Below are 27333 nucleotides of genomic sequence, written 5' to 3' on the forward strand. Positions count from 1 at the left end.
TATCAAGACTAACTTACTCCCCAGCTGGTTACAGCTTTCTAGCATTTTAATTTGTTTGTAAACAAACTGATGGTTCGAGCACTCTTACGACGGGCGAGTGTGAATTTAATACACATTCGAGGAAAAATATTTACGGCCCTGATTCGTGGTTTGATGGTTAGAGTTACTCACTGTCAATGCGACGGTTGTAGATTCGATCCACGGCTGGGGAAAAATGTATGTATAGCCACACTGATGAGTTGTGACACAACGAAACAGTACTGTATGTGGATGACAAATATATATATATATAATTTATTATTAATTATTACGTGCATAAAAGTAAGTTATAGAGTTACTTTTATGCACGTGATAATTATTAATAAATAATATTTTTAAAAAATAAATAAATAAAAAAGTAATACGTCCTAAAAATGTGGGCGGAAAAAAAATGTAAACAAAGAGCAAATAACTCCTTTCTTAGAATAAGCGCTCAAGGAGGGAAAAAGAAAGAAATAAGTACGGAATCGCTGATAAAAAAATAATAGTTAATTGAATTTCCATTTGCACAAGTAAAATCCAATGAAATCCCGTAATTGGAAGAAGGTCCAAAATAATCCAAAAGCCGAAATCCATGGAATAATTCACAAATATGTACAAGGGAAAAGGGGAAAAATTCGCAGATCATGATATTATAATCATAAGATCACTCTCGCCGTAAAATGACATTTACACTTTATATAAATGTTAAATTCAACTGTATTTCTTGTGGTTAACGTTGGCTGTGTGGTTTGTTTCTCGCTAATGAAGTCAGAGATGGCTACGTGGTCGGGTTCGAATCTTCTGAACAGCTGTAATCGTAACTCCCTACACTGATGATTTCCCAAAGGATGAAACACTAATGTCTGTATTATATATTTATATGTCTGTATTATATATTATTTATAGCAATAATCATATATGAAATAAAATGGAGGTGGAAAGACCTGAATACTCAACGTTTCGCCCGATTTATGCGGGCTTCTTCATTGACGAGAGAGTCGGAGGATTGGGACTATATATAATGATGGGGGAGAGCAGCGTGTTTTCCTTATGTAAATTAGATGTCATATATACATGTATATACATTTTATGAGAGAAAATAAATTATAGTAAACTAGTGTGGTGGATTACGTCTAAAAGTTAAAATATCATAGAGATTAAATGTAATCATATATATATATATATATATATATATATATATATATATATACATATATAGACAGACAGACAGACAAGCAGATAGACAGACAGAGAGAAGGGCAGAGAAAAAGAATAAAAGAAAATAATAATAACAAGAAGAAGAAGATAAGAAACAAAAGGTTTTAATGTGATTAAAAATCACCGAATTCTGCCGTTTATCAAGCAGGATATTGTTACACTACTGGCCATCCATTGTTAAGAAGTTAAATCATTTATTAATAGAAGTGAACTGATGCTATAATAACAACAAAGAAAGAAGATATATGCGTTTGTATGGAGGGCCATACAAAGACACAATTCCACTCACTCTCGCCAGTCATTACAGCCTGGGTGTATCGGTGAGGCAACATACTTGTGTAGCCATAGAAACTGGACTGCTGGACTGAAAAGAGAAAAGTCGTCATTTAATAAAGATTTACAAGTAAAAAAGAAAGAAAAAAAAAAAAAGAAAAAACAGAATTCACAATCATGTACGTAAAGACAGACACAAGGTCATTTTTTTTTTAATTATGGAGAAAATTCAGCTCCACCATGAAAGTAAATGTATGATTCTGATGGCTATTATTTTAGTTACTCAGTTATGACAGCAGTATTTAACTCATATAACTGATGCTACCAGATCAGACTGTCTGAAGATACCGGCTGCATCAGCAATGAAGACACCTCAAAGACAGAGATCCCAGTGCTTGGGATTTTTCCAAAGATCTTGGGATTTCAGCTTTCACCTAGTGATCAACACTTAGAATTTTGGGAATAGAGTTCAAAATAGACTTCGTAGCCTCGTAGGAGATGTCCTTTTCTCTTCCTTGCAACCTCTATCTCACAGAAGAGATGTTGCGAGTTTGTCTCTGATGTATCGTTATTTTCATGGAAAATGTTCGACTGAGCTTCAATCTATGGTCCCCCCTCGCAAAACTTTCACAAGAAACACTCGTCTAGCTGTAAACACTATCAAATATTCCCCCCACTCTTTATCTGTGCCTAAACCTAAACGTAGATTCCATGAACAAAGCTTTTTTATTAGAACTGCACGCCTGTGGAATTGTCTTCCGTTTTCCTGCTTTCCGGCTGACTACAATATGGTTGTCTTCAAGTCTAACGTAAATAAGTTCTTGATGAGCCGTTCCATATAAGTTATCAAATTTAACAAATTTTCATTACTAATGATTATTATATTGTCCAATTTCTACTGTACACTCTTTAACCCTTATCCTTGAGTGGCCTCTTGGCCTTGATAATGAGTTGATATCTATGAAAAAAAAAAAAAAAGAAAAAGTCCAATGTGAACAAGTTTTAATTGAATCATCGCCCTAAGTAATCCAAGTTACAAAATTCCCACTGTTTACTATGCTAAAATCACAATGACTAATGTATACCTATTAACCCTTATCCTCGAGTGGTCTCTGGGCCTTGATAAGTGGTGACACCCTTGTAAAAAAAAAAAAAAAAAAAAATTGTAGTAAACTTGTGTATAAGTTAATATGAATTACATTTGGGAAAGTAAAGATGTTTATTTATTTGCGAACTATTATCCTCATCTTCTAGTTGTTTCACAACGTTTCGACCAAGTACTCCTCTGGCCTTCATTAGGTGATAAACCGTGACAGGATAGGAATGCTAAGTCTCTTAACTGTATCCTCAGTAATTACTGCCTTCCATAGTTGTTGTCGTCTCACATTTTGGCCAGCTTTATTGTAATTTTACCCAAAGCCGGCCAGAGGCTTAGTTGGCCAAAACGTGGTGAGACAACTATGGAAGGCAGTAATTACTGAGGATACAGCATTCTTATTCTGTCACAGTTTACCACCTGACGAAGGCCACATGGATTAGTGGCTGAAACGTCGTGAAACAATAACTAGAAGATGAGAATACTAGTCCGCCAATAAATAAATAAATAAATATAAATTACTTATCTCCAAAGGATTCTAATGATAAAAATAAAGATGGTTTCAATATCTTTTATTTTATTTTAAAAACATTTTTGCTTGTGGGTTCCCCATGAACGGTGTTTTAATGGTTGCATTTGACGTTTCCGCTATGACTCACCGTCAACTGTTGAATGTTGTTCTGAAAACAAAACAAGTAATAACACTTCTTATGTTTCTATCAGCTAGTGGAAACGCGCTGCTTCAGCGATGTCCAGTATGATTCAGTTGTACTTGAGATGTGGCCGTGCCACTGTGCTGAGTGATCAATTTTGCAATTTGTGTTGAATTTTCGTGTCAATTTAATGTTTTATTTTAGTATATATATACAGGGTGTCCATAAAGTTCGTGTTCACTTTAAAAAATTTATAACTTTATTTATATTTGCGATAGAAATAATCTGTAAAATGGATTTGAAAGAAGTAAATCTATATTTTTTAAGCTTTTATTGAAATTTTATTTAACTTTCCACATGCCCTCCATCATTAGCAATACAAAGGGTAATACGATTTTGCAGTTCACGAAAAACAGTTGCCAAATGATTTATAGTAATGCCTGAAATCACATTAGTTATTCTAGCTTTCAAATCTTTTTTTTTAAACTGCACACGGACTTTATGGACACCCTATATATATATATATATATATATATATATATATATATATATATATATATATATATATATATATATACACACAAGTTTACTACAATTCCCAAAATTCCGATTGTTGATCCCTAGGTGAAAGCTGAAATCCCAAGATCTTGGCAAAAATCCCAAACCAGTTTTATAATGGGCACTTTTTTTTAACAGTTTCAGAAACGGCCATTTGTTACATGATAAGGGCTGTTACCTTTTCATGTAAGTATAAAAATAGATGATGAAAACCACGACCGGTCGGGAGAAGAAATACACCCATCATGTGTTTTTATAAACGTCGTCTTTGTGTTGTAATTTTACCAAAAGGTAAAGTGAAAATTGTTATATATGTCTTATATATATCATGTGTTTTAAAATGTCTTTACATACACATCTTACATACACAATGTGAACACTAAGACTGTCTGAACCCTGTTTCCTCACTCTAAGAGCTTCTACACTTCTAAGTATGAACTTTTTTTATATATATGAATCTCTCTTCATAACGCGAACAATCTCTCTTACAACACATCTCTCCCTAAGACACAACGACAAACTCTTAATAAAAGACTCTCTAAGCATCACTTTTAATAAGACTAATATATAACACATTAAAAAATTAAAATTTCTTTCACCGGCAATCTTTCAATGCTCATTACATTTGATTTTCCTCCAGAGACACTGGTTTCGTCATTTCCAATTCATCAGCATGGCTGAACCTAGCAAGATTCGAAAACAGGACACCAAAATTGGAAGCCTTAAGCTACTAACCTAACTCTCCTGCTGAAATGTACCACATTTTTGTAGATGCCATTTACTTTTTTTTAATCTTTATTTGCGATACTTTGGAACGAATTTAATTATTATTTATACGAAAATGCATTTTTACCTAAATGCTAGTTGGGAATCAAGATTATTCCTAACTAGGATTTAGGTAAAAATGCATTTTTCTATATAAATAAAACAGTAGATGTATGTATGTGCCTGTGTGTGAATATTTAGCAGATAAATACCCATCGTAATTGGCTCATAGACACATAGACATAACATAATGTTTCTGATTTCCAATTCATAAGTAATAACAGCTCCCTTTCCAAAGTCCGTCCATTCTGATTGGCCAAGCGCTGAAAATTCTCATCTTCTGGAATTCGATTCTTATAAATAAACGAACACTTATTAAAATGAAAACATGGCATCATTAAGAGACATGTTTTTTTTGCACGGCATCAAATTCATTACATGCTTACCTTACAACAGTCATGTTTGTGTGTGTTCACACAATACAAATCATTCTATTACTTGCTTTAACCAAACTAAACCACAGCAACGCATGTCCCATATTAAGATGTTTTTGAATGTTTGAGATAAGGATTGGTTAATTGTATTATTTGGACACACCTTACTACTGTTCTCATCTTGTGTGTTATTCTAACGTTTCGGTTGATGTAACCTCCAACCTTCTTCAGGTGTATCTTGTCGAACTCGGGAATGTTTCTGTCGAAAACGGGAATGTTTCTGTCGAATTCGGGAATTCCGGTGGAATTTCGAGCAGAACCCTTTATTTACTTCATGGAGGTACCGTGCTCTTATTCCATCAGCCATTGCAATTGTATGTTTTTGGTTACCTACAGAGAGGATTGAACCTTCAACCTTCAGGAGAATACCACGTTTTACAATTGCTTTTTCAACAGGTCTGTGCTATTTTTAATTTCGTATTTAGAAGTTTTTACAATCGTGTGTTTGTATGTGTGTGTGTGTGTGTGTGTGTGTGTGTGTGTGTGTGTGTGTGTGTGTGTGTGTGTGTGTAGGTGTTTGCACATGTGCATGTGCATGTGTGCATACAAATCAAATCACTCTAATACTTGCTTTAACCAAACTGAGCCACAGCAATGCATGGCCGGGTACAGCTAGTATATTATATTAGTTTTATGCATGCACAAATTCAATCATTAGCTAGAAGTAGTTTAATTTGGAATCTTTCTCATCTATCTGTTGGGTTAGCTCAAAATGTAGGGAATGCGGCTGGAGTGCTAAGTGAGGGAACACAGCTGGAGTGATAAATGTTTTGGTTTGGATTCTAGCTGATGGCACCCAAGTCATTTTTTTTAAGACTTTTGAAATCAGTACTATATAGACATTATATTATATATTTATATATATCATATTCAATAGAGAATTGGCTGCGCAATAATAAATATGAAATCTGCATGAATTAAAATATATTTAAGCGTATTTTACGACCCAGCAAAGCTGGATGCCCTCTACTAATTTATAAATAATAATTGAATTTGTTCAAAAGTTTGATGCCTTCGTTCAGTCTCAAAAGACAAAGGATACCCCTGTAGGGGCAGCTGCGCATGTAATTGTGAGGCAAGAGTTGCACAATCTCTTGAATCAGCACTTTTGAGTTTGGTGGCAAGGAGAAACAATGCTAAGATAAGCGGAAAGTACATACACCACCTGGAAGTCCCAAATGGTTACCCATCTGGTACTGATAAGTTTCAATGTTGCTTAACTTTGGTCATCCAGTGAGAACCGGTGTGTCAACGTGATTATGCTGCATAAAAGTATTGCAAACAAAAATAGATAAATGAATAAATAGATAGATCATGCACACACACACACACACACACACACACACACACACACACACACACACACACACACACACACACACATATATAATCTAAACTGCATTCTTTATTTTTATTTTTGCATTTATTTTTTATTCAAAGCTTCTTTAGACTATATATATATATATATATATATATATATATATATTGTTAGGAGGAAGTGTTTTTCAATGATGTTTAAGAATTTTTTGCCGAGTTTGGTTTTTACCATTTGGTTATAGGGCAGTGTAACAATGTGTAAAGAATATGCTGGGCAGGGAAATAATAGAAAATGGCTAGACAGAATCAAATATTGATTACAGTACACATGTAGTATGCAATAAATCCTTAGTTACTTACTAGTTGATCCAACGGCTACCATGCCGACTGCAGTCAATGTAATACCATATGCGGTGTCCTTTGAGAACAATTCCAACCATATATCACAGATGGTGACGAGGAGGAGAATGGAAAGGGCCACAATATAACCAAACGTTATCCTCAGTTGCAGACTGAAAGTCTCGATCAAGGCATTGGTGGCAACGACGCTGAAGAAGGCCACGATGATGTAAGTCAGGCTCATGTCAAATTCAATTGTCGTTCCAGGAAATCGGGCCTACCAAAAATATAAGAACAAATTAAGTAATTTAATATTTTAAACCAAAAACATTTTTCAGTCGATGCAAATTGTGTCTCTCTTTCTTTTTCTGGAAAAAAACACACACGCCCACACACAAAAATCAATGCACGTAGATGCTTATATAAAGATATAAAATGTTACAACATTTTTGACATACTCCTTAGTGCGGGTGACACTAAAAATACAATTGTGAATTAATTAGGACTTCTATTCAGTCATGGTTGATGGAACAAGAACATGTTACCCCCGTGGATTAAATAAAGGGCTCCATTCCAAATTCTGTGTAGATTCCTGAGTTTGACAGAAAGATTCTAGAGTCCAATAGAAAAATTTCTGAGTCCACCAAGATACACCTGCAGAAGATCGGCTGTAACATCAACTGAAATGTTGTGTGAATAATACTAAGTCTTCCAAACTGTAAAAACAAATATTTTTTCTGCATTTTTGCAACAATGTGCATTTTTGCTCAATCAGGAAATGGCATGCGTTTCTCTTCATCAGGTCAGGTTTTGTGCTGATTTGCAAAAAAAATCAGATCTTGTGATAAAAAACATGAATTGGAACAATTACATTGAAAGCATTGCCAAGCCGCTGTGAAGAAGGTAAGCTCTCTCTACCGTGCTAGAAAACTACTAACACCCGAAAGTATCCTGTACCTCTATAAGGCCACCATTCGCCCATGTATGGAGTATTGCTGTCACATTTGGGCTGGTGCATCTGCTACTAGTCTCTCGCTCCTAGACAAGGTTCGGTCCTGGATATGACCTTAAACTATATCAAATGGTGAGGCCCCAGCTTGCAGGCCTTAGGGAGTGTGGAGCCACCCTTTAATTGCCATTGTTCCCAGGTCCACTCTGACCCGGAGTGGTAGTACCTGTTAGGGTCCCAACTATGGGTTAAATAGAATACGACTTAAAAAACAAATACATTATATTAAAAAATCGTTCTTCAAAATCACCAGATTCGGCATTAAATAACCTGAAAAGGGTTGATATGCCGTAAAACGAAACCAACAAACAACTTGACAAGGTTCAAAAGAGAGTCACCAATCTGATAGGCCCTGAACTGGCATCTAAGCTTCAGCCTCTGCCTGTTCTACAAGTATTTTAATGGTGAATGCTCTGGCAAACTGCAGACACTTGTACCCCCACGACGTAGACACCCTCGACAAACCCGACAGGCAGTTAAATCCCACCCCTACACAGTAGAGATCCCTAGATGTAAAAGATCTTTCTACTCCAGTAGTTTCTTCCCCAGAACCGCTAGACTCTGGAATTCCATTCCAGGTCCCTGCTTCCCCAACTGTACTGACATGCAGAAGTTCAAGTGCAACGTGAACCAACATCTTGCTGCCCAAATCCGAACATAGTACCCCAGTAGTTGTTGCCCCTGATAGTAGCTCCCTACACCAAAGTGGCAATGTGCCTTATTATGGGTGAAAATGTAATAAAAACATTTTAAAAATCGATTACATTTTTATGGTATTACTATTATTTTTTTTTTTTTTTTTACATGATAGTCACCACTTATCAAGGCCTGGAAGCCACTCGGGGATAAGGGTTATTGCGTGTACAGTAATCAATGGGATAATATTGTAATAATCGTTAGTAATGGAGATTTGATAAAGTGTCTTACTTAAGGGGGCGGTTCATCAGGAATTTGTTTATGTTGGACTTGAAGACACCCAAGTTGTAGTCAGGTGGGAAACAGGCAAACGGAAGAGAATTTCACAGGCGTGCACTTCTAAGACAGAAGCTTTGTTCATGGAATCTACATTTTTATTTAGGCACAGATATAGGGTGGGGAAAATTATTGACAGTGGTTTCAGCTAGACGGGTGTTTTTCATGAAAGATTGGTGAAGGGGGACCAAAGATTGGAGCTCAGACGAGCATTTGCCATGGAAGTAATGATGAAAGAAAGACAAGCTCGCAACGTCTCTTCTGTGGGAGAGAGGTTGGGGGGAAGAGAAAATGTACCATTTCCATCTTTGTAGCTCAAAATCTTGACCTGAATTGAGCATTGAAAAATAGTACAATAACATAATTTAACATAATTTAATAGTTTCACCTTCAGACAGTTTATTATTTATTGCTGGCCATAAAGTGGGTGCTCATTTTACGTTAAATTATATTAATAAAGAAAATATTTGAAAATCAGTAACTTTAAAAAAAATTGTTTTTTATTTGTGGTTATCTTTACGATTAGTGTTTCCACTTACTTCCATTAGTAAATTTTCATCTACATCTCAAACAAAACTTCTGTAACGGGAATTGTTGCAATATTTTTAGCATAATTATATTAGATATGATCATAGAGATTTGGACGATTATATTTATAGCCAGGGGTGATAATAACGAATTAATCTGGTACCAAACTCACTGTATAAAATAGACTGAATCTCTTTGAATTTTTCAGTCATAGCTTTTCGTTTTGTCACAAAAGAAAGTCACTACTGATTCTGATCGGATTAAGACTACCATCTTTTACCTGCAATTCTTTACCACTCAGAGCTTCTCTGACTGAATTAGTTTTGCCAACTTTTGCTAGAAACAACTACATTTAATATTAGCAATTGAATAATTTTCTTTTCTCTACGATAGAGTTATTTCTTTTGCCATAACTTTTTAAAATCATTTTTCTATTACAAGAATGGCTCTACACTCAGGGTAAATACACAAATACAGAGACTTTATCTTTATATGCAGTAACGGAATTGTGTTTAGTTGTATGTAAGTGCTAAATATTAAAGTGGTTAGGTTGGTTAGTGGATATGTTAGCTAGTGTATATTGTCTAGTACATATTGGTTAATAGATATTGATGGGTCCTGGATATGACCTTAAACTATATCCGATGGTGAGGCCCCAGCTTGCGGGCTTTGGGGAGTGTGGAGCCACCCTTTAATTGCCATTGCTCCCAGGTCCACTTTGATCCGAAGTGGTAGTACCTGTTAGGGTCCCAACTATGTGTTAAATAGAAACTGACTTGAAAAAACAAATATATTCTATTAAAAAATCGTTCTTCAAAATCACTGGATTCGGCATTAAATAACCTGAAAAGGGTTGATATGCTGTAAAACAAAAACAACCAACCAGATATTGATGATTATACAAATGTGTCATAGACAAAGGGTCAGAAAAGATCAAGAGATTGTGAGAGTGGAAATCTCCAATACGGGTAGGTGAATATGACGTTGGATGAGTGATAGGGAATGTAGAAGCGGCCAAGATAATAACATACGTTTTAACATGAAAATTCGAATATGGACTTAATATAAATGAATCTTTCTATTTCTCCCTTTCTTTCCCTCTTCTGTTATAGATTATTCATAATTATGGCTAATGTGATGAGCAAAGATGATGCTTAATTTTAACTTAATTGTCAGCATGCAATAAGTCCTCCATTTTCTAAGAAGCACGTTGTGTAATTAATTGCAGATTATTATTGTAAGAAAGTACTAACCAACCACCGCCATAATTTTAAATCCATTCCCCATGATTAATAAACAACTGCTTTATAAATACACAAATACAGAGACTTTATCTTCATATGCAGTAACGGAATTGTGTTTAGTTGTATATGTGCTAAATATTAAAGTGGTTAGGTTGGTTAGTGGATATGCTATAAAAACAATATTGTAATTAATTGTATGAGAAAAACTATTCTACTGTTATATTCGCATATCTCTCCACATTTCCATGAATAAACCGGAAATCAGCAAGGCAATGACGGCAGCAACAATGGCGACCCTAAGACAAATCTGTTCGCCGTTACAACGTAGTCAAACACAATAAATACACAGGACAATTTCAAATCCCATCTCTTTAAACACACACATCATTAAAATAACTCGCACCTTACTTCAACATAGAAAACCTCCAGAGAAAGTTGCACAGCAAAAGAAAAAACCTAAATAAAAAATCACAGACACTACCGTAAACGCAACTCAGATAGCATAAAAACGCAAATAATGATTCCACAAAACACCCCAACAATACGACACCGACTAGGTTACATTCACAACTTTCTCAGCTTTAAATCGATATAACACATGCATACACACACCAAACAGATAATTCTCTACAATCCATTAAAGCACGAGAAACAAACACAAATAAAAAATACGACGGCCATTTTGACGCCGGAGCCGATGTGCCTTTTACTACGTCCGCACGTGCCGTATAAATAAGCCGGCCGTCAGAGAAAAAGTAAGTCTTCCAGCAGATCGCCAGCCAGAGCAGGTCGCCTCGCTACCAGTAGAAGCGGACACAGCTGTTCCCCTCAACTCTTTGCAGCAGCTCAGCGACAGCCGTTCCCCTCAACCTTCCAACAGCAGCAGCAGCAACAGCCGTTCCCCTCAACCTTCCAACAGCAGCAGCAGCAACAGCCGTTCCCCTCAACTTTCTAGCAGCAGCAGCGGCAGCAGCAGTAGCCGTTCCATTCAACTCCATCTAGCAGCAGCTCAGCGACAGCCGTTCCCCTCAACCTTCCAACAGCAGCAGCAGCAACAGCCGTTCCCCTCAACCTTCTAGCAGCAGCAACGACAGCAGCAGTAGCCGTTCCATTCAACTCCATCTAGCAGCAGCTCAGCGACAGCCGTTCCCCTCAACCTTCCAACAGCAGCAGCAACAGCCGTTCCCCTCAACCTTCCAACAGCAGCAGCAGCAACAGCCGTCCCCTCAACCTCTAGCAGCAGCAGCAACAGCCGTTCCCCTCAACTTTCTAGCAGCAGCAGCCACAGCAGCAATAGCCGTCTCCTTCAGCTCCATCCAGCAGTAGCAGCGGCAGCTCAGCGACAGCAGTTTGATTCAAAGCGCCTAGTCACTATATCACCGCTTGTTCCAGTCCCGGACGTCATCCCTAGACCGTTCCAGCATCTAGGCCCCTGTACCTGCCCGAACCTGATCAGGCCAGGATCCCTACCTCTCTAATCCTTATTCCGGCCTTCCTGACGCCCAGCTGACCGTTCCGGCTTTGATTGAGGATATATATGCTTATTCACTTTGACCCTCAATAAAAGTTGAAACCAAATTACTTCGTTTGTTCTCCTTGCTTCCATACGCTCGTGTTATTTTATAACAACTGGTGTCAGAGCGTTCAGCAAGATGAGTACAGACAGCTACGAGGGTTTCACGCGGTCAGAACTATTCACACTGATCAAAGAACAGAAGCATCTGCTGTTCAACTTGAGGACAAGCTCAACACAACCATCGGAAGAGGCACTTCAGGAGATCCGAAATGACATAGATGCCATGACAACCGCCCTGAGATCAACAGCAATAACAACAGCCACCAACCCCCACACAAGCAGCGACTACAGTATGCTAATGCGCCAGCAAACAATTCGGGACGCCATGAGACAACAGAAGCCCTTCCGCCCTGGACAGGACGTAAACCAGTTCTTAACAGCGCTCACCAAAATATACGCAATACACGTCTTACCGGAGGGAGCAACATACCCAAGCCTGGAGGGCGAATTTGTCAAGGCCGCGAAAGACATGCTGGACCAGGGTATATTTCAGCAAATGCTGGATTCTGCACAAGATACATCCACCTTCAACAACCTGAAGGAGTATCTACTGACAACACACGGCAGCCAAATGACCACCTTCCAACATCTAAGCAAGGCCTGGGACTTAGAACGACATGACGGCGAAAAACTAACCGATTTTGCCGGTCGACTCGAAACCACACTCAGGGAAGCGGCCGTCCACATCAAGGCAAAACACAGAAAGGACAGAAACAATGAACTATCCGTTGACGGACTCATAGCAATAATAGGCGCAATGCTTATGAGTGAAAAGGTGAAAGCATGGAACACAAATATCTACCCGCACCTCGTCAGAACAATGGACAACCACTATACGGCAACTGGTATAGCGGCTGAAGCACAGAGATACCTGGATCGCGGCATAAAATCCGATGTCACCAATTCCCAAGACTCAGCACTCCTCTCTCAAGAGCACCACTTGAGACAAAGAAAACCTTACCATATAACAAACATGCACACCCACTCTAGTGGACGCAAGCGCTCGAACTTGACAGACACACACAAGAAAACTGATCAACGTCAACATCAGCAGCAAGAAGCTCGCAGGCAAACAGTAAGTTTCCCTGTATGCCAGAGATACCTCAGAGGCCTATCCTGCTTTAGGCAAAATTGCAGATACCGTCACCCACCCCGCACCCAAACACAAGCCCTTGTCGCAACAACAGGCAACAACATGCCGGACACAGAGGACCAGGATTTTCACTTCGGTCAGGACGAGATGTGATGCCCCGCCCGACCCGCTCCAATATCAGCCATCACGTCTTCAACTTTCAAGAGCAATCTAACTATTCACCACTTGTCTACTCCACCTTTTGCATTGGCGACACAAAGTTCTCAGACATCGCGATGCTCGACTCAGGATGCTCGACCTGCATCATACCAGCATCACAACTACCAGACGAAGCCAAGAAGCACATAAAACGCTCGGACGTCAAAGTGAGGGGCATCAATGGCAGCATTACCGCGCTTGGCCAACTAACATGCGACATTGTAATCGGCAACCAGAACACACCCGCATTCTGTGGCATAAACGCCCTAATAACGGCACAATCTACACCAATCCTGATCGGCCAAAACATCCTATGCCATGATACCCTCATCTCGTACACGGTCGACAACAAAAAAGCGAAAGTGGAGTTCAAACGCACACTTGCCCAAGGAGGCTCCACACACACAGCTAACATCGTACGGCAAACGTCGTCACCAAACAGTCCCACAGACGACTCCCAGACCAAGGTCATCCAGGACTACCTAGCTATCGGACCCCATCCCGAACTCCACACCTTGGATGAAAAGCTTACATGGCTAAAACACAACACAGGACTCACACTACCAAACCATCCCAACCGTGATGAACTTGAGGCCACCACCAACCTACTAATCCGCTATGCCGACATCATCGGTACTGAGAATGGCGACAAGGGCACATTCATCCGTCCCATTCGGATACCAACCAACGGCCAATCACGCAGCCAAAAACAACATCCGATTGCTCAAGCCCTGGAAGAGGAGGTCAATGCCGAGATTGGCCGCATGGCAAGCAAAGGCATCATTGAAGCCTGCAGCGACCCCAAAGGTTTCAACAGTCCAGTATTCGCCGTACGTAAGAAAAATGGGTCAATTCGCGTCGTTGCAAACTTTAAAAGAACACTAAACAAAGTGCTAGTCGATCTGGACCCCTACCCAATACCCAGGATGGATCACCTGCTCAACAAAATCGGCAAGGGCAACAGGTATTTTGCATCCCTGGATCTGCGTAGTGGATATTGGCAGATTGAAATAGATGAGCAGGACCGGCACAAAACAGCCTTCACATGGAAGGACAAATGCTACCAGTACACACGCCTGGCCTTTGGTCTCACTTCGGCCGGACAAATCTTTTCCCGTTGCGTAGCAGAGGCCTTAGCCACGGTCACATCTCGCAGCAACATATCATCTTACATCGACGACAACCTGGTGCATGCTAAGACATTCAAGGAGTACATCATCGCGCTAGAACAACTGTTCATGGCCCTCCAAAAGTTTGGACTTAAGCTGAACCCAGACAAATGCTCCTTCCTCGCACCTGAGGCCAAATTTCTCGGCCGCATAATAAACAGCGAAGGGTTCAAGGCCGACCCCGAATATGTTCGTGCCATAGGAGAAATGAAACCCCCAACCTCAAGAAAGGAACTCCAAAGTCTCATCGGCCGCTTGGTCTGGATCAGACAATTCCTTGAGACGCGCCTTCATGAACAGATCAGATCAAGCATGTTCTCAAAACTCATGGCCCCTATACACGAACTCAACAAGGTCAACAAGCCATTCCACTGGACCGAGAATGCAGACAGAGCATTCAGGAAGATCAAGGACCGATTATCCTCCCCGCCGGTTATCTCATTTCCAGACTTCTCCATGCCCTTCACGCTCACTACTGATGCCAGTGATGTCGCATGCGGAGCAATCCTGATGCAAGAGTCCAGCAACGGGAAGAAGAACATTGTCGGAGTCGCGTCCCACTCCTTCAATACAACAGAGCAAAACTGGTCTACAACGGAACGCGAGGCATACGCAGTGAAGTGGGCGATACTGAAATTTGACTACTTTCTACGTAACCGTCCCTTCGTGGTGTTCACTGACCACAAATCTCTGACATATCTTGACCAACGGGAATTCAACAATGCAAAAATACGAAGATGGCAGGATGAGATATCGTGCTACAAATTCGTATTAGAATACGTGGAGGGCGAATCTAACGTTTGGGCTGATATGCTCAGCAGAGGCTGTGGACAGAAGAAGATCAAGACTCCCAGCGACCCCAATCCAGCAGGAAGGACATTCATACTGGATGGCTCAAGCTTACGCATCTACGTTCCATCATGGTGCATCAATGACATCGACAGTCTGAAACTTATTCCCAAGACGCACACACCACGGAACGCCCACACGCAAAGACGCATCAGCGACGCGTTTTTCGCATACCACACCAACTCCTCCATTCCTGCTGAACAAATCTGTGAACACCTGGATATTTCATCCGAACAACAGAAGGATGACACCCTGGCCGGAATCATACACGCACTCCAAACATCATACCCGGACGGCCCACAAATTGACCCCGATGACCACCGAGCTAAGTTATTCAAGAGAAAGCTACATCAATTCTTCTTAGAACCAGGAACCACGGTCCTAATGATAAGAGACCACAAACATACCCCTAGGCTGGTCGTACCATACAAGCTCAGACCCAAATACCTGCATCAAGCACACGACGCCAACAACCACTCAGGCATAACACGGATGCAGGAACTCCTCTCCGGTTACTGGTGGGAGTCCAAGAACAACGACATCAAGGCTTATGCTGATTCCTGCATCACATGTGCAAAATGCAAGGGAAATTATGGCAGACGCACCCGCTGGCCCATGGGCCACTGCAAGCGGGGTAAGAGACCATTTGAACTCGTCTTTGTTGACTTTGTCACAATGTCCAACTCAAAGGGGAAAAGATATATACTTACGATACTGGACAGCTTCAGTCGGCATCTCACAGCTATACCATGTGCAAGAGACCGTGCCATCGACGCCGCCCGTGGTTTATACCAGTTCTTCCTCCGACACAGAGAAATCCCACGCATAGTGTCCTCCGACCGAGGTACACACTTCACAGGGGAAGTCTATCGACAGTTCTGCGAACAAATGGCCATCACACAGGAACTGCATTGCCCGTGGCGCCCACAAAGCTCAGGGAACATAGAGAGACAACATCGAACAATGAAGAACGCCATCTACATGCTGTGTGAAGACAGGAATTGCGAGTGGACAGATGTTCTCGAATCTGTTGTGTCTTCCATGAACGCCACAATCAACAACGCCACCGGTGTCTCCCCACATTTCACAGTCACGGGCCGCCACCCTAGCATCGGCTTGCCAACACCCCACAGAAGGGAAGCCAGGAGCGATGACCCAGGTGCATATGGCATGCAAATCAACGCCCTGCTAAGACAGGTTCATCACCGTGTCGCCCTGGCCAATGATGAAGCAGATCATAAAATGGAGAACCGCGAAAAGCACTTCTCCCACAAGAACCCGCTACAAGTAGGAGACAAGGTCCTACTTCACCGTCCTCAATCAGCCACGGCCAAATCAACACACATGCAATGGATAGGAAGCTTCACTATCACCAAAACCAACAGCTTGATGTACCAAGTACAAGATGAGAGTGGCATCACAACCTGGGTACACCGGGCGCAGATCCGACGAATAGCACCACGCCCGCCGCACCTGTCTATCACGAACCTCCCACCCCCACCCAGCATCACCGACGAACAGCATTCCACGAACGGCCCCACATGCAATCCGGACGAGAATCGGACGCCATCCTCACAAGCCGGCCAACCCAGGAGATTACCAGCCAGAACAACAAGAGGACAACTCCCTACACGCTTCAGAGACTTTATCATGTAAATATGATCGAGATCTGGGGGAGCATTGTTATATTCGCATATCTCTCCACATTTCCATGAATAAACCGGAAATCAGCAAGGCAATGACGGCAGCAACAATGGCGACCCTAAGACAAATCTGTTCGCCGTTACAACGTAGTCAAACACAATAAATACACAGGACAATTTCAAATCCCATCTCTTTAAACACACACATCATTAAAATAACTCGCACCTTACTTCAACATAGAAAACCTCCAGAGAAAGTTGCACAGCAAAAGAAAAAACCTAAATAAAAAATCACAGACACTACCGTAAACGCAACTCAGATAGCATAAAAACGCAAATAATGATTCCACAAAACACCCCAACAATACGACACCGACTAGGTTACATTCACAACTTTCTCAGCTTTAAATCGATATAACACATGCATACACACACCAAACAGATAATTCTCTACAATCCATTAAAGCACGAGAAACAAACACAAATAAAAAATACGACGGCCATTTTGACGCCGGAGCCGATGTGCCTTTTACTACGTCCGCACGTGCCGTATAAATAAGCCGGCCGTCAGAGAAAAAGTAAGTCTTCCAGCAGATCGCCAGCCAGAGCAGGTCGCCTCGCTACCAGTAGAAGCGGACACAGCTGTTCCCCTCAACTCTTTGCAGCAGCTCAGCGACAGCCGTTCCCCTCAACCTTCCAACAGCAGCAGCAGCAACAGCCGTTCCCCTCAACCTTCCAACAGCAGCAGCAGCAACAGCCGTTCCCCTCAACTTTCTAGCAGCAGCAGCGGCAGCAGCAGTAGCCGTTCCATTCAACTCCATCTAGCAGCAGCTCAGCGACAGCCGTTCCCCTCAACCTTCCAACAGCAGCAGCAGCAACAGCCGTTCCCCTCAACCTTCTAGCAGCAGCAACGACAGCAGCAGTAGCCGTTCCATTCAACTCCATCTAGCAGCAGCTCAGCGACAGCCGTTCCCCTCAACCTTCCAACAGCAGCAGCAACAGCCGTTCCCCTCAACCTTCCAACAGCAGCAGCAGCAACAGCCGTCCCCTCAACCTCTAGCAGCAGCAGCAACAGCCGTTCCCCTCAACTTTCTAGCAGCAGCAGCCACAGCAGCAATAGCCGTCTCCTTCAGCTCCATCCAGCAGTAGCAGCGGCAGCTCAGCGACAGCAGTTTGATTCAAAGCGCCTAGTCACCATATCACCGCTTGTTCCAGTCCCGGACGTCATCCCTAGACCGTTCCAGCATCTAGGCCCCTGTACCTGCCCGAACCTGATCAGGCCAGGATCCCTACCTCTCTAATCCTTATTCCGGCCTTCCTGACGCCCAGCTGACCGTTCCGGCTTTGATTGAGGATATATATGCTTATTCACTTTGACCCTCAATAAAAGTTGAAACCAAATTACTTCGTTTGTTCTCCTTGCTTCCATACGCTCGTGTTATTTTATAACACTACCTACTATGAATATATACAAATAATTTAAAAGAAAGAAATACTTTGATAGTTGTTATAAACAGAAATAATTGTTTATCTGAAACGAACTAAATGGAATTATATTTTTTGTTCTAAAGAACATGTGACAAAATACATAAGAAGAAATGGCTATTGTGGACGAAATATTGATTTTTAGGGGAAAAGGTATAAATAACAAACTTAGACAAACAGACCTGCTTCACTTTATTACAGAAAACGGAAATATATTGCTCATTGTAGCATCACTTAGAATTGTACAATGCTTTTATAGGAAGTGGTAGTAGCTACATGAATGGTGTACCATGTTCGAATCTAGTCGGTTACACAGAACACTTTCATTTAGGATGTTGTTAATCTTCATGTGGTCCCTCCCGTAAGTACCTGATGACTTTCTAAAAAGAATTCTAACTAGAAAGATATCAGGGAAACGAATTCCAACAATAAAATCATCAGGTTTAGATTTACAAATATGTCATTCTTTAACCTCAAAGCTAGAACTTTTAATATGACATTAAAATTACTCGATAAAAATAATTGGGCTGGTTTTCAGTTGTTGGCATCAGACAAACAATGCTTACTGTCAAATCGCACAATTAAATTATACAGCTACAGAAGTTGTCCAACACATGTCGACATGTAAAACGGATGTTAAACTGATGATGATGATGATGATGATTGCTGTTGTTATTGTTATAGTTGTTGCATATACAGCATAATCACATCGACACACCAGTTCTTGTCACATCACCAAAGTTAAGCAATGTTCAGCCTGTCTAGTGCTAGATGGGTGACCATTTGGGAATTCCAGGTGCTGTATGTGCTCTCCGCTTATCTCGGCATTGTTTCCAGTTGTCCTGAACTTCCACTTGCCATTGGTATTTAATAATATCGACTCAGGAGAGGTGTGGGTGGAGATTGTGTAACTCTTGCCACAAAAATTCCATGTGCAAGCACCCTTACAGTGGGTATCCATAGTCTGTCAAGATTGAAAGAAGCCATCAGTTGTTGTTGAGCATCATACATTCATACATTTCCGCTTTAACTAGATGATTACTGTTGGCATTCGCCCCCCCCCTCTACCTCTGATATCTTTTCTAGTGAGAATTCTTTCTACAAAAAACATAAGGTACTTATAGGGAGGGACCATGTGAAGGTTGCAAATATCTCTAAGTGAACATGTTTCTATGTTACGACCTGGATTCGAACATGGCACACCCAGGTTGTTAGCCCGTGTCGCTAACCACTTAGCCATCGTCACCTTCTTGATAATTTGCTGCTGCTAATGCTAATGATGATGATGATGATGATGATTTAAGAACAAAATGGTGTAGAATCCAGTTTTCATTTTCACGTGTGCAATATCTGTCGATATGATACTGTTATACCAACTGTTGCAATGAATGAAGCATATGATTAAAGAAAGGTTCTACTTATACACATTGGTGGTAGGAACTGACCAATCAAATGGAACCACATTCTGATAGCAACCAATCAGAAACTGAAATTGCTGTATAAAAATATTGGATCTTTAAAAATTCTTGCACTTAATTTTTCTGTCCACACAGAAAAGGTCTTTGCTCTTTGTCAGCAAAATTTTGAAGTTCAAGACTTATACAGATCAGCTACCCATCAAAAACTCTTTTTAATCTCCAGGACTTATACAGATTAGCTACCCACTGAAAACTCCTTTTATCTCCAGGACTTATACAGATTAGCTAACCATTAAAAACTCTTTTTCATTTTCACATTAGCTACCTAGCGGAAACCCTTCCGAAATTAAACATGACTTTCAATTCAAAACCAACGATTTGGGTCCTTATTCACAGACAGAGTTCTGGATCAAGACAAAAATAAAAATAACCTCCGTCCAGAAGGAATTCTTCTTCACTGACCAAGGATAAAACAAATTAAATTATTTATTTGGAAAACTATAAAAATACAATTTTAAAAAAATAGGCACAAGGCCATCAAAAGTGTGGTATCTTTGTTAGGGAGAGGTCCGGGCGATCAAAGAACAATAAGTCAATCCCAGGAAAGGTGGCCTATAATAGTGTTATGGAGCATATCCAGGCAAATAAAAGAACACAATGGGAAATCTTGGGATTTAAAACGACCTATATCCATGGCGTCAATTGGCCAGAAAAGCTAACCAATATTAAATAGTCAGACCAAAACTAGCAAAAAAGTTCAATAAACAAATGCTAGCAGAAATAAGGTTAACAGGTCAATCAACAGAAACTATGACCCACAGAGTTTTTTTTTTTATTATTCAATTTTCACTCCAAACTAGCCTTGTGGGGGATATCCTTATCGGGTTTGTCCAGGGTAGTTACGTTGAGGAGATACAAGTGTTTGCAGTTCGTCGGAGCATTCACCATTAAAGTATTTGTAGAACAGGTAGAGGGATGCAATATCTCGTCGATGGGACAAAGGCTGAAGCCTAGATGACAGTTCAGGACCTATCAGGTTGGCGACTCTCTTTTGATCCCTGTCCAGGAGTGAGAGACAAGCAGCAGATGCACCAGCCCAGATGTGACAACAATACTCCACACATGGGTGAATGGTGGCCTTATAGAGGTATAGGATACTGTCAGGCATAAGTAGTTTTCTAGCACGGTAGAAGGAGCCAACCTTCTTTGCAGCAGCCTTGGCAATGCTCTCAATGTATCTATTCCAGTTCATATTCCCTGTAAACATTAGGCCAAGGAGTTTAAAAGAAGTACTTTCAGGCAATGTGTTCTTGGCCATTGCTATTGGTGATACAGAAGGTTTCTTGTAGTTATTGAAGGAAACAAGCTTAGTCTTGGCAGCATTGAATGTGACCATCCATTTTTGTCCCCATTCCACTACAGATTGAAGGTCATCCTCTAGTGTTTCTGCCATTTCTTTAGTTATGTGTTCATTTATTTTCCCCTCATATCTGTTATAGAGAGTGGTGTCATCGGCAAATATACCCATCTCCGAAACAATTTTATCAGGGAGGTCATTTATGAATATCAGGAATAATAGAGGTCAAAGGATAGACCCTTGAGGTACTCCCGCATTTATATCATATTGTTTAGATGTACGACCGTCGAGGACAACTTGGATTTTTCTCTTACTTAAGAAGGATTTAATTGCATTATGTATTCTTCCAGTGATACCATATGATCTAATTTTCCTTAGAAGATCATCGTATCATACCCTGTCAAAAGCCTTAGATATATCAAGGGCTACCGCTCTACCCTCCCCTGTTTTGTCCAGTGAACGGTGTATATGTTCAGAGATTACAGTTAAGATATCTGCTGTTGAACGGGCTTGCCTGAATCCATATTGTTTGTCAGTCAGGAGTTTAGCAGCTGTTAGGTGTTGGACTAGGGCTTGATTAACTAAAGACTCAAATATTTTGGCGAAAAGTGGGAGAAGGCTAATGGGGCGATAATTTAATGGGTCAGTTCTTTCACCAGAATTCTTGAAGACTGGTACCACAGAAGCGGTTTTCCAGCAGTCGGGAAAGCAAAATTTGTTAAGGCATTTATTGTAAAGTTCGGAGAGAATTGGAGCAACCTCAGCAGAGCATTTTTTTAATAGCACAGCCGGGATGGGCTCTGGTCCACATGCTTTTGAGGTGTCTAGGTTCTTTATAATACCATTTACTTGAGAAGGGGTGATTTCAAATCGTCTAGTGTGGCGTCTGTCCGCAAAGGAAAGTCAGGGAGGGAGTGGTGTGCCGGGTCCAGTGTGGAGTTTGAGGCAAACCGACTGGCAAGCAGATTAGCCTTGTCAGTTGCCGTGCAAGCAACCTCATGATTGTTTGATAATGGGGGAATCGTTGACTGCCTATTATTTACCACGCTGGTGTAGCTTTTCCCAAAATCATGGGTTCCTAATTTCTGTGCTTCGATGCGTTTTCTGGTGGCTTCAGAGTAATCTGTCTTAGCTGTCGCTATCACTCTCTTACAATTATTTCTAGCTTCTATATACTTCTGTTTGTTTGAGCTGTACATATGTCGGTTGAATCTGCGGAACGCATGATGCCTTTGACAAATGGCAGCTGCACAAGCAGAAGTAAACCATTGGGGGAGAGTGGGGCTTGCTATAGAGTTGCAACCAATAAACAAGCTGGCGAGAAAAAGGTCAACAGGTCAAAGTGATATAAATAAAAAGAGCAAAGAGAAAGCAGCGGAAAAGAGACACAAGCAAAAATACAGGTTGACACAGAGTTCTGCGACCCACCCTCACCCTAACCTCCACCGCGATGATGATATCACTGTTACTTTTGAAGTGTAAATTGTAAATAAACCAAATTTGTATTATAAACAAAGTGTCTCATATTCATTTTAAAACGAAATAACTGTCCGTTTATACAACCAAGAAGATCATAAGCCATTCATATATGTAACATCTTCTGTCTATCTTAGTATTAACTAGATCGATTCTCAGTCATTTGTCAAAGCACTATTATTTTTTTTTTTTTACTATTTGAATTTAAATCAAATTTAGAATAAGGATTCTAGAATATGGGTAAATATAATTATATTTTAATTTTAATCTTTGTAAAAAAAAAACATAAAAATGACGTAAAACTGTTCTTTTGGAGAAAATCTGTGCCTGAAGCTAAACGAAAATTCCATGAACAAAGTTTTTCTCCCCAGAACTGCTCGTCTGTGGAACACAATAGCATAGAAATGCTTCCTAGCTGACTATAATATGGTCGTTTTCAAGTCGAACGTAAACGATTTCTTGTTGAGCCGTCCTTTTAAATAATTAAATACACATTTTTGTATGAATATTTTCAAGTTTAATATATTAAGAGATTACTAAAGTATGAGGAATGTTCCAAAAGTAATGCCTCCTATTTTTTATCGCTCGAACGAATCAGAGTGGTTTGCAAATTCCATTGTTATGATGACTCAACTTATACATTCATGACCTGAAAGTTTCATCTCTCTGTTGTAGATATTGATGATATGAGACTCTAAGAAAGCAACCTCTGTCATAGACTTGCTTTCGTCAGAGCAAAGATGCATCATTGAATTTCTCCATGCAAAAAAAAAAAAAATTGAACCAATCAATATTCACCGGCGACTTTGAACATTTACGGAGCCGATGCAGTTGATGCCAGCACAGTTAGTAGTGACAAGACATGTGAGTGACAAAGGGTGTTCCAGACTTTTACGATTAAGACATCAAAAGAGGGTGATGAAAGTACATGGAGAATGGTAGTGACTATGTAGAAGAATAAAATCTGGAGCACAAAAGGTCACTCGTTTTAATGCTAACACTTCCGTCTTCGTAGCTCTTCAACGTTTTAGTTTTGGAGTAAAAAAATAGATCTTACTTTTGGGACGACCCTTATATTATCGTATTGTTTTATTAATCTGTTTTCCTGGGTATTGGTTTGTGTAAATAGCAATATCTAATATAAATACAATATACTAGAGAGAGCAATTGATGAAAACAAGCATCGAATAAATTATAATATCTATTAGTCCATCAAAAATTCAAACAAGAAACTATAATAAAGAAATATCCTTAATCCATGAATTTTCAGAGATAGACTCTTATCAGCGTATAAATACTAGTAAAAATGCATTAGCATAAATTTGAAAATACACACACACACACACACACACACACACACACAAACGGCATACTCACATTGGTACACCGATTCTCGTCAGCTCACCAAAGTTAAGCAATGATGAGCCTGGCCAGTACCACATGGGTAACCATTTGGGAATAGCAGATGTTGTATATGCTCTTTACTTATTTTGGTATTGTTTCTACTCTTTCTGAAATTTCTACTGGCCATTCATATTTAACAGTACCAATTCAGGACAGGACAAGTATGGTTAGATTTGCGCAACTCTTGCCACAAAAAATTTACATACAAGTCACAGCATCATCAGATGGACAGACATTATATATATATATATATATATATATATATATATATATATATATATATATATATATATATATATATATATATATTTAAATAAGGGAGTAGTCACCAACAATGTGCATTTTTTAACATTATTTTATTATTCCGTGTCTTGGTTTTTCATTGAGAATTATGTTTGGATCATTGTAATAATGTTTTTAAGTCATTGAAATCGTTTTTACGCGCGTTTCAGACGGTCTGTGATGCGTCCTCGTCAGAAATTATTTTCAAATGTGTTGGAGATGTAAAAATGGCGATTTTCGTAGTTAATTTGAAGTTTTTCCAAGGGGTGGAGGCTTGTAAGTGTTTATTATTCATTGGTATGCTGAATTTTTATTGCTCTTTTATTGGGCTTGTCCAGGGAGATGTTGACCTGGCTGTAGTCGCTATCTCTTTCTGCTAATGTTTTTTCTTTTCCTTTAGGGTGGGGTAGGGTGTGTGTGTGTGCGTGTGTGTGTGTGTGTGTGTGTGTGTGTGTGTGTGTGTGTGTGTGTGTGTGTGTGTGTGTGTGTGTGTGTGAACTTTTCAGAGCTTATTCAGATTGGCACTTATGGTGGCATTTAAAATTAAAGAAAATACGGAAATGTCTGTATGGTGTATGTATTAGTGACGGGACAAAGATGAAATATTTAAATATACTTATTTAAATATACATCTTTCTTTCGTTGGAATTTCTTAACCCATTATATATATATATATATATATATATATATATATATATATATATATATATATATATATATATAGTCAAAACTTCAGTGTTTAAGCTAAATAGATATTTATTTATAATTGCAGGGCATTTATAATAACAGACAGTAGATTCCACCGACTATATCCTTATTTTCCAGTAAAGAGAATCATTTTTACACAGCCGTTTCTTCATTTATGAAAACAATCAATCCAGAATCGACATTTTTATATTGTCTATTGTATCCCTATGATGAACTCATAAACAGTTTGTGGGTTAGAAAGACAAAATATTTTCATTTAATGTGTGTGTGTGTGTGTGTGAAATATGAATTGATTCGAACTACTTATCAGTGCTAGTGCTATTAGATCAGGCTGACTGAAGATACCGGTTTTCTGCCTTAAAATACATCAAACATTGATGTTGATTTTTTTCCTTTCTCTTTGCAAAACTCAATTATGTTCTACAAAGTCAAAAACAAAAACAACAATTTTCCTCTACAATACAACCCAACCCAACCAAAAACCATGAATAAATATTTGAATATATAAAGCACTTGAAGCATAAAAACTTTTACCAAAATGACTGGATTGGACATTAAATAATCTGAAAAGGGGTGATACACCATAAAACAAAACAACCAAACCAAACACCATAAATAAATATTTGAAGCATAGTTTGTTTTTTGTTTTTTTACCAAAATTACTGAATTTGGCATTAAATAATCTGAAAATATGAAGATATGCCATATAACAAAACTACCCAATTTTTTTTTTTTTTACACGGTGGTCACCACTTATCAAGGCCCGGAAGCCACTCAGGGATCAGTTATTGCAAGTACAGTACGTTAGTGTGGAGATTTTTTTTTCTTTAGAATTGATGCGTCTGATGATCAAAGAGTTTGGATGCGACTTGCATCAGATCTTCTAGTCAGCCGACCCATCCCAATTCGAATGTGTGATAGATACAAAACTATATAGTCAGGTAGGGGTGGAGGATTAGGGTAGTAAAAAAATAAATGAAATTAATCAATGAAACCTAACACCAAAAATGGGGGACAAAAAAAATAGTTTGATTCGAAATGCAAAAGTCGGAATTGTTTGAGGTTGATCAAGCCGGAAGAAAAAAAATAAAATAAAATGATTTCTTTGAAATGCTAAAAGAGGAAACTTTTTCTAAAGATTACTTCGATAGATTCCATTCTTATCTAAAGCGCTTTATTCATTTATTTATTTATTTAAAAAAAAAAAAGATAAAAAGAACTTGGCCGTTCTAATTTCGTCATTTGAGCCTTTTCGATTTCCTCAGCTCGTTTGAGTTCAGCCTCGCCTCGTTTGAGCTATTGACACGCCTTGTTAAGAAATAAGTGGTTTCACTGTCAAGTTGTCATGGCCAGCTGCTCAGCTCAACTGGCGTAGTTGTTTGATTAAGAAAACTTAGACAACTTTTCAGAGCTTATTCAGATTGGCACTTATGGTGGCATTTAAAATTAAAGAAAATACGAAAATGTCTGTATGGTGTATGTATTAGTGACGGGACAAAGATGAAAATTCCAAAAATCACGTAATTTGATCAAATAGTTTTTTTTTTTAATTCAAGAAAATCAAATTTTACTCTGTTTCAAAGAGGGTGAAAACATTATCCAACGAATCAGTGGACAAGGGCAGACAACCCAGATGCACATGGAAACTGTCAAAATGATCACTCTTATTATGTTCTCTACATAAGCATGTTACTTATTAGTAGAAAACAGCAAATTTGTTTTTTGTAAATAAAAAAGTATATACTTGATCAATTTTTGGAATTTTTGGAATATATCATCTTCATACCATGACAAGTAGGTACAATATAAAAGTTTTTCTTCATTTTTTTTTATTGCTATAAGTGCTAATCTGAATCAGCACCAACTTTTCTTTACTGAATCAATTGATGTTTTCCATGGGTACTACAAGTAGCTGTCCAAAATCACTGCATTATACTAGCATTCTACCTATGTTTAAACAATCCTTCAACCAGAACCTTTATCCAATCGCCGCAATATTGCATTCCTGTGCCTGTTTTACAAGTACTTTAATGGAATATGTTCTGATGAACTTATAAGACTTGTACCCCCACAACATAAATATTTCCGCCTAACTTGACAAGCAGAAAAATCCCACCTCTTCACTGTTAAGGTGCCTAGATGCTGGAAAGTTATCTACTCTAATAGTTTCTTCCCTTGGACGGCTAGA

The 27333-nt window shown here is 39.4% G+C and overlaps 1 protein-coding gene across 2 annotated transcripts in view; it reads right to left on the reverse strand.

The window, feature by feature from the left end:
• The window catches only part of LOC145278045 (equilibrative nucleoside transporter 4-like), a 129368-nt gene that overhangs the window by 34350 nt on the left and 67685 nt on the right, over positions 1–27333 (reverse strand). For both annotated transcript variants that reach the window (XM_080130271.1, XM_080130273.1), the window contains exons 3-4: positions 6756–7011; positions 1529–1603 (exon numbers count right to left, since the gene is read on the reverse strand). In XM_080130271.1, coding sequence (XP_079986397.1) covers positions 1529–1603; positions 6756–7011 — 331 coding nt within the window. The remainder of the gene's footprint in view (positions 1–1528; positions 1604–6755; positions 7012–27333) is intronic.

The sequence above is a fragment of the Euprymna scolopes genome, chromosome 6 (assembly GCF_053919585.1).
Source record: "Euprymna scolopes isolate OS-2025 chromosome 6, ASM5391958v1, whole genome shotgun sequence".
Classification (NCBI taxonomy): domain Eukaryota; kingdom Metazoa; phylum Mollusca; class Cephalopoda; order Sepiida; family Sepiolidae; genus Euprymna; species Euprymna scolopes.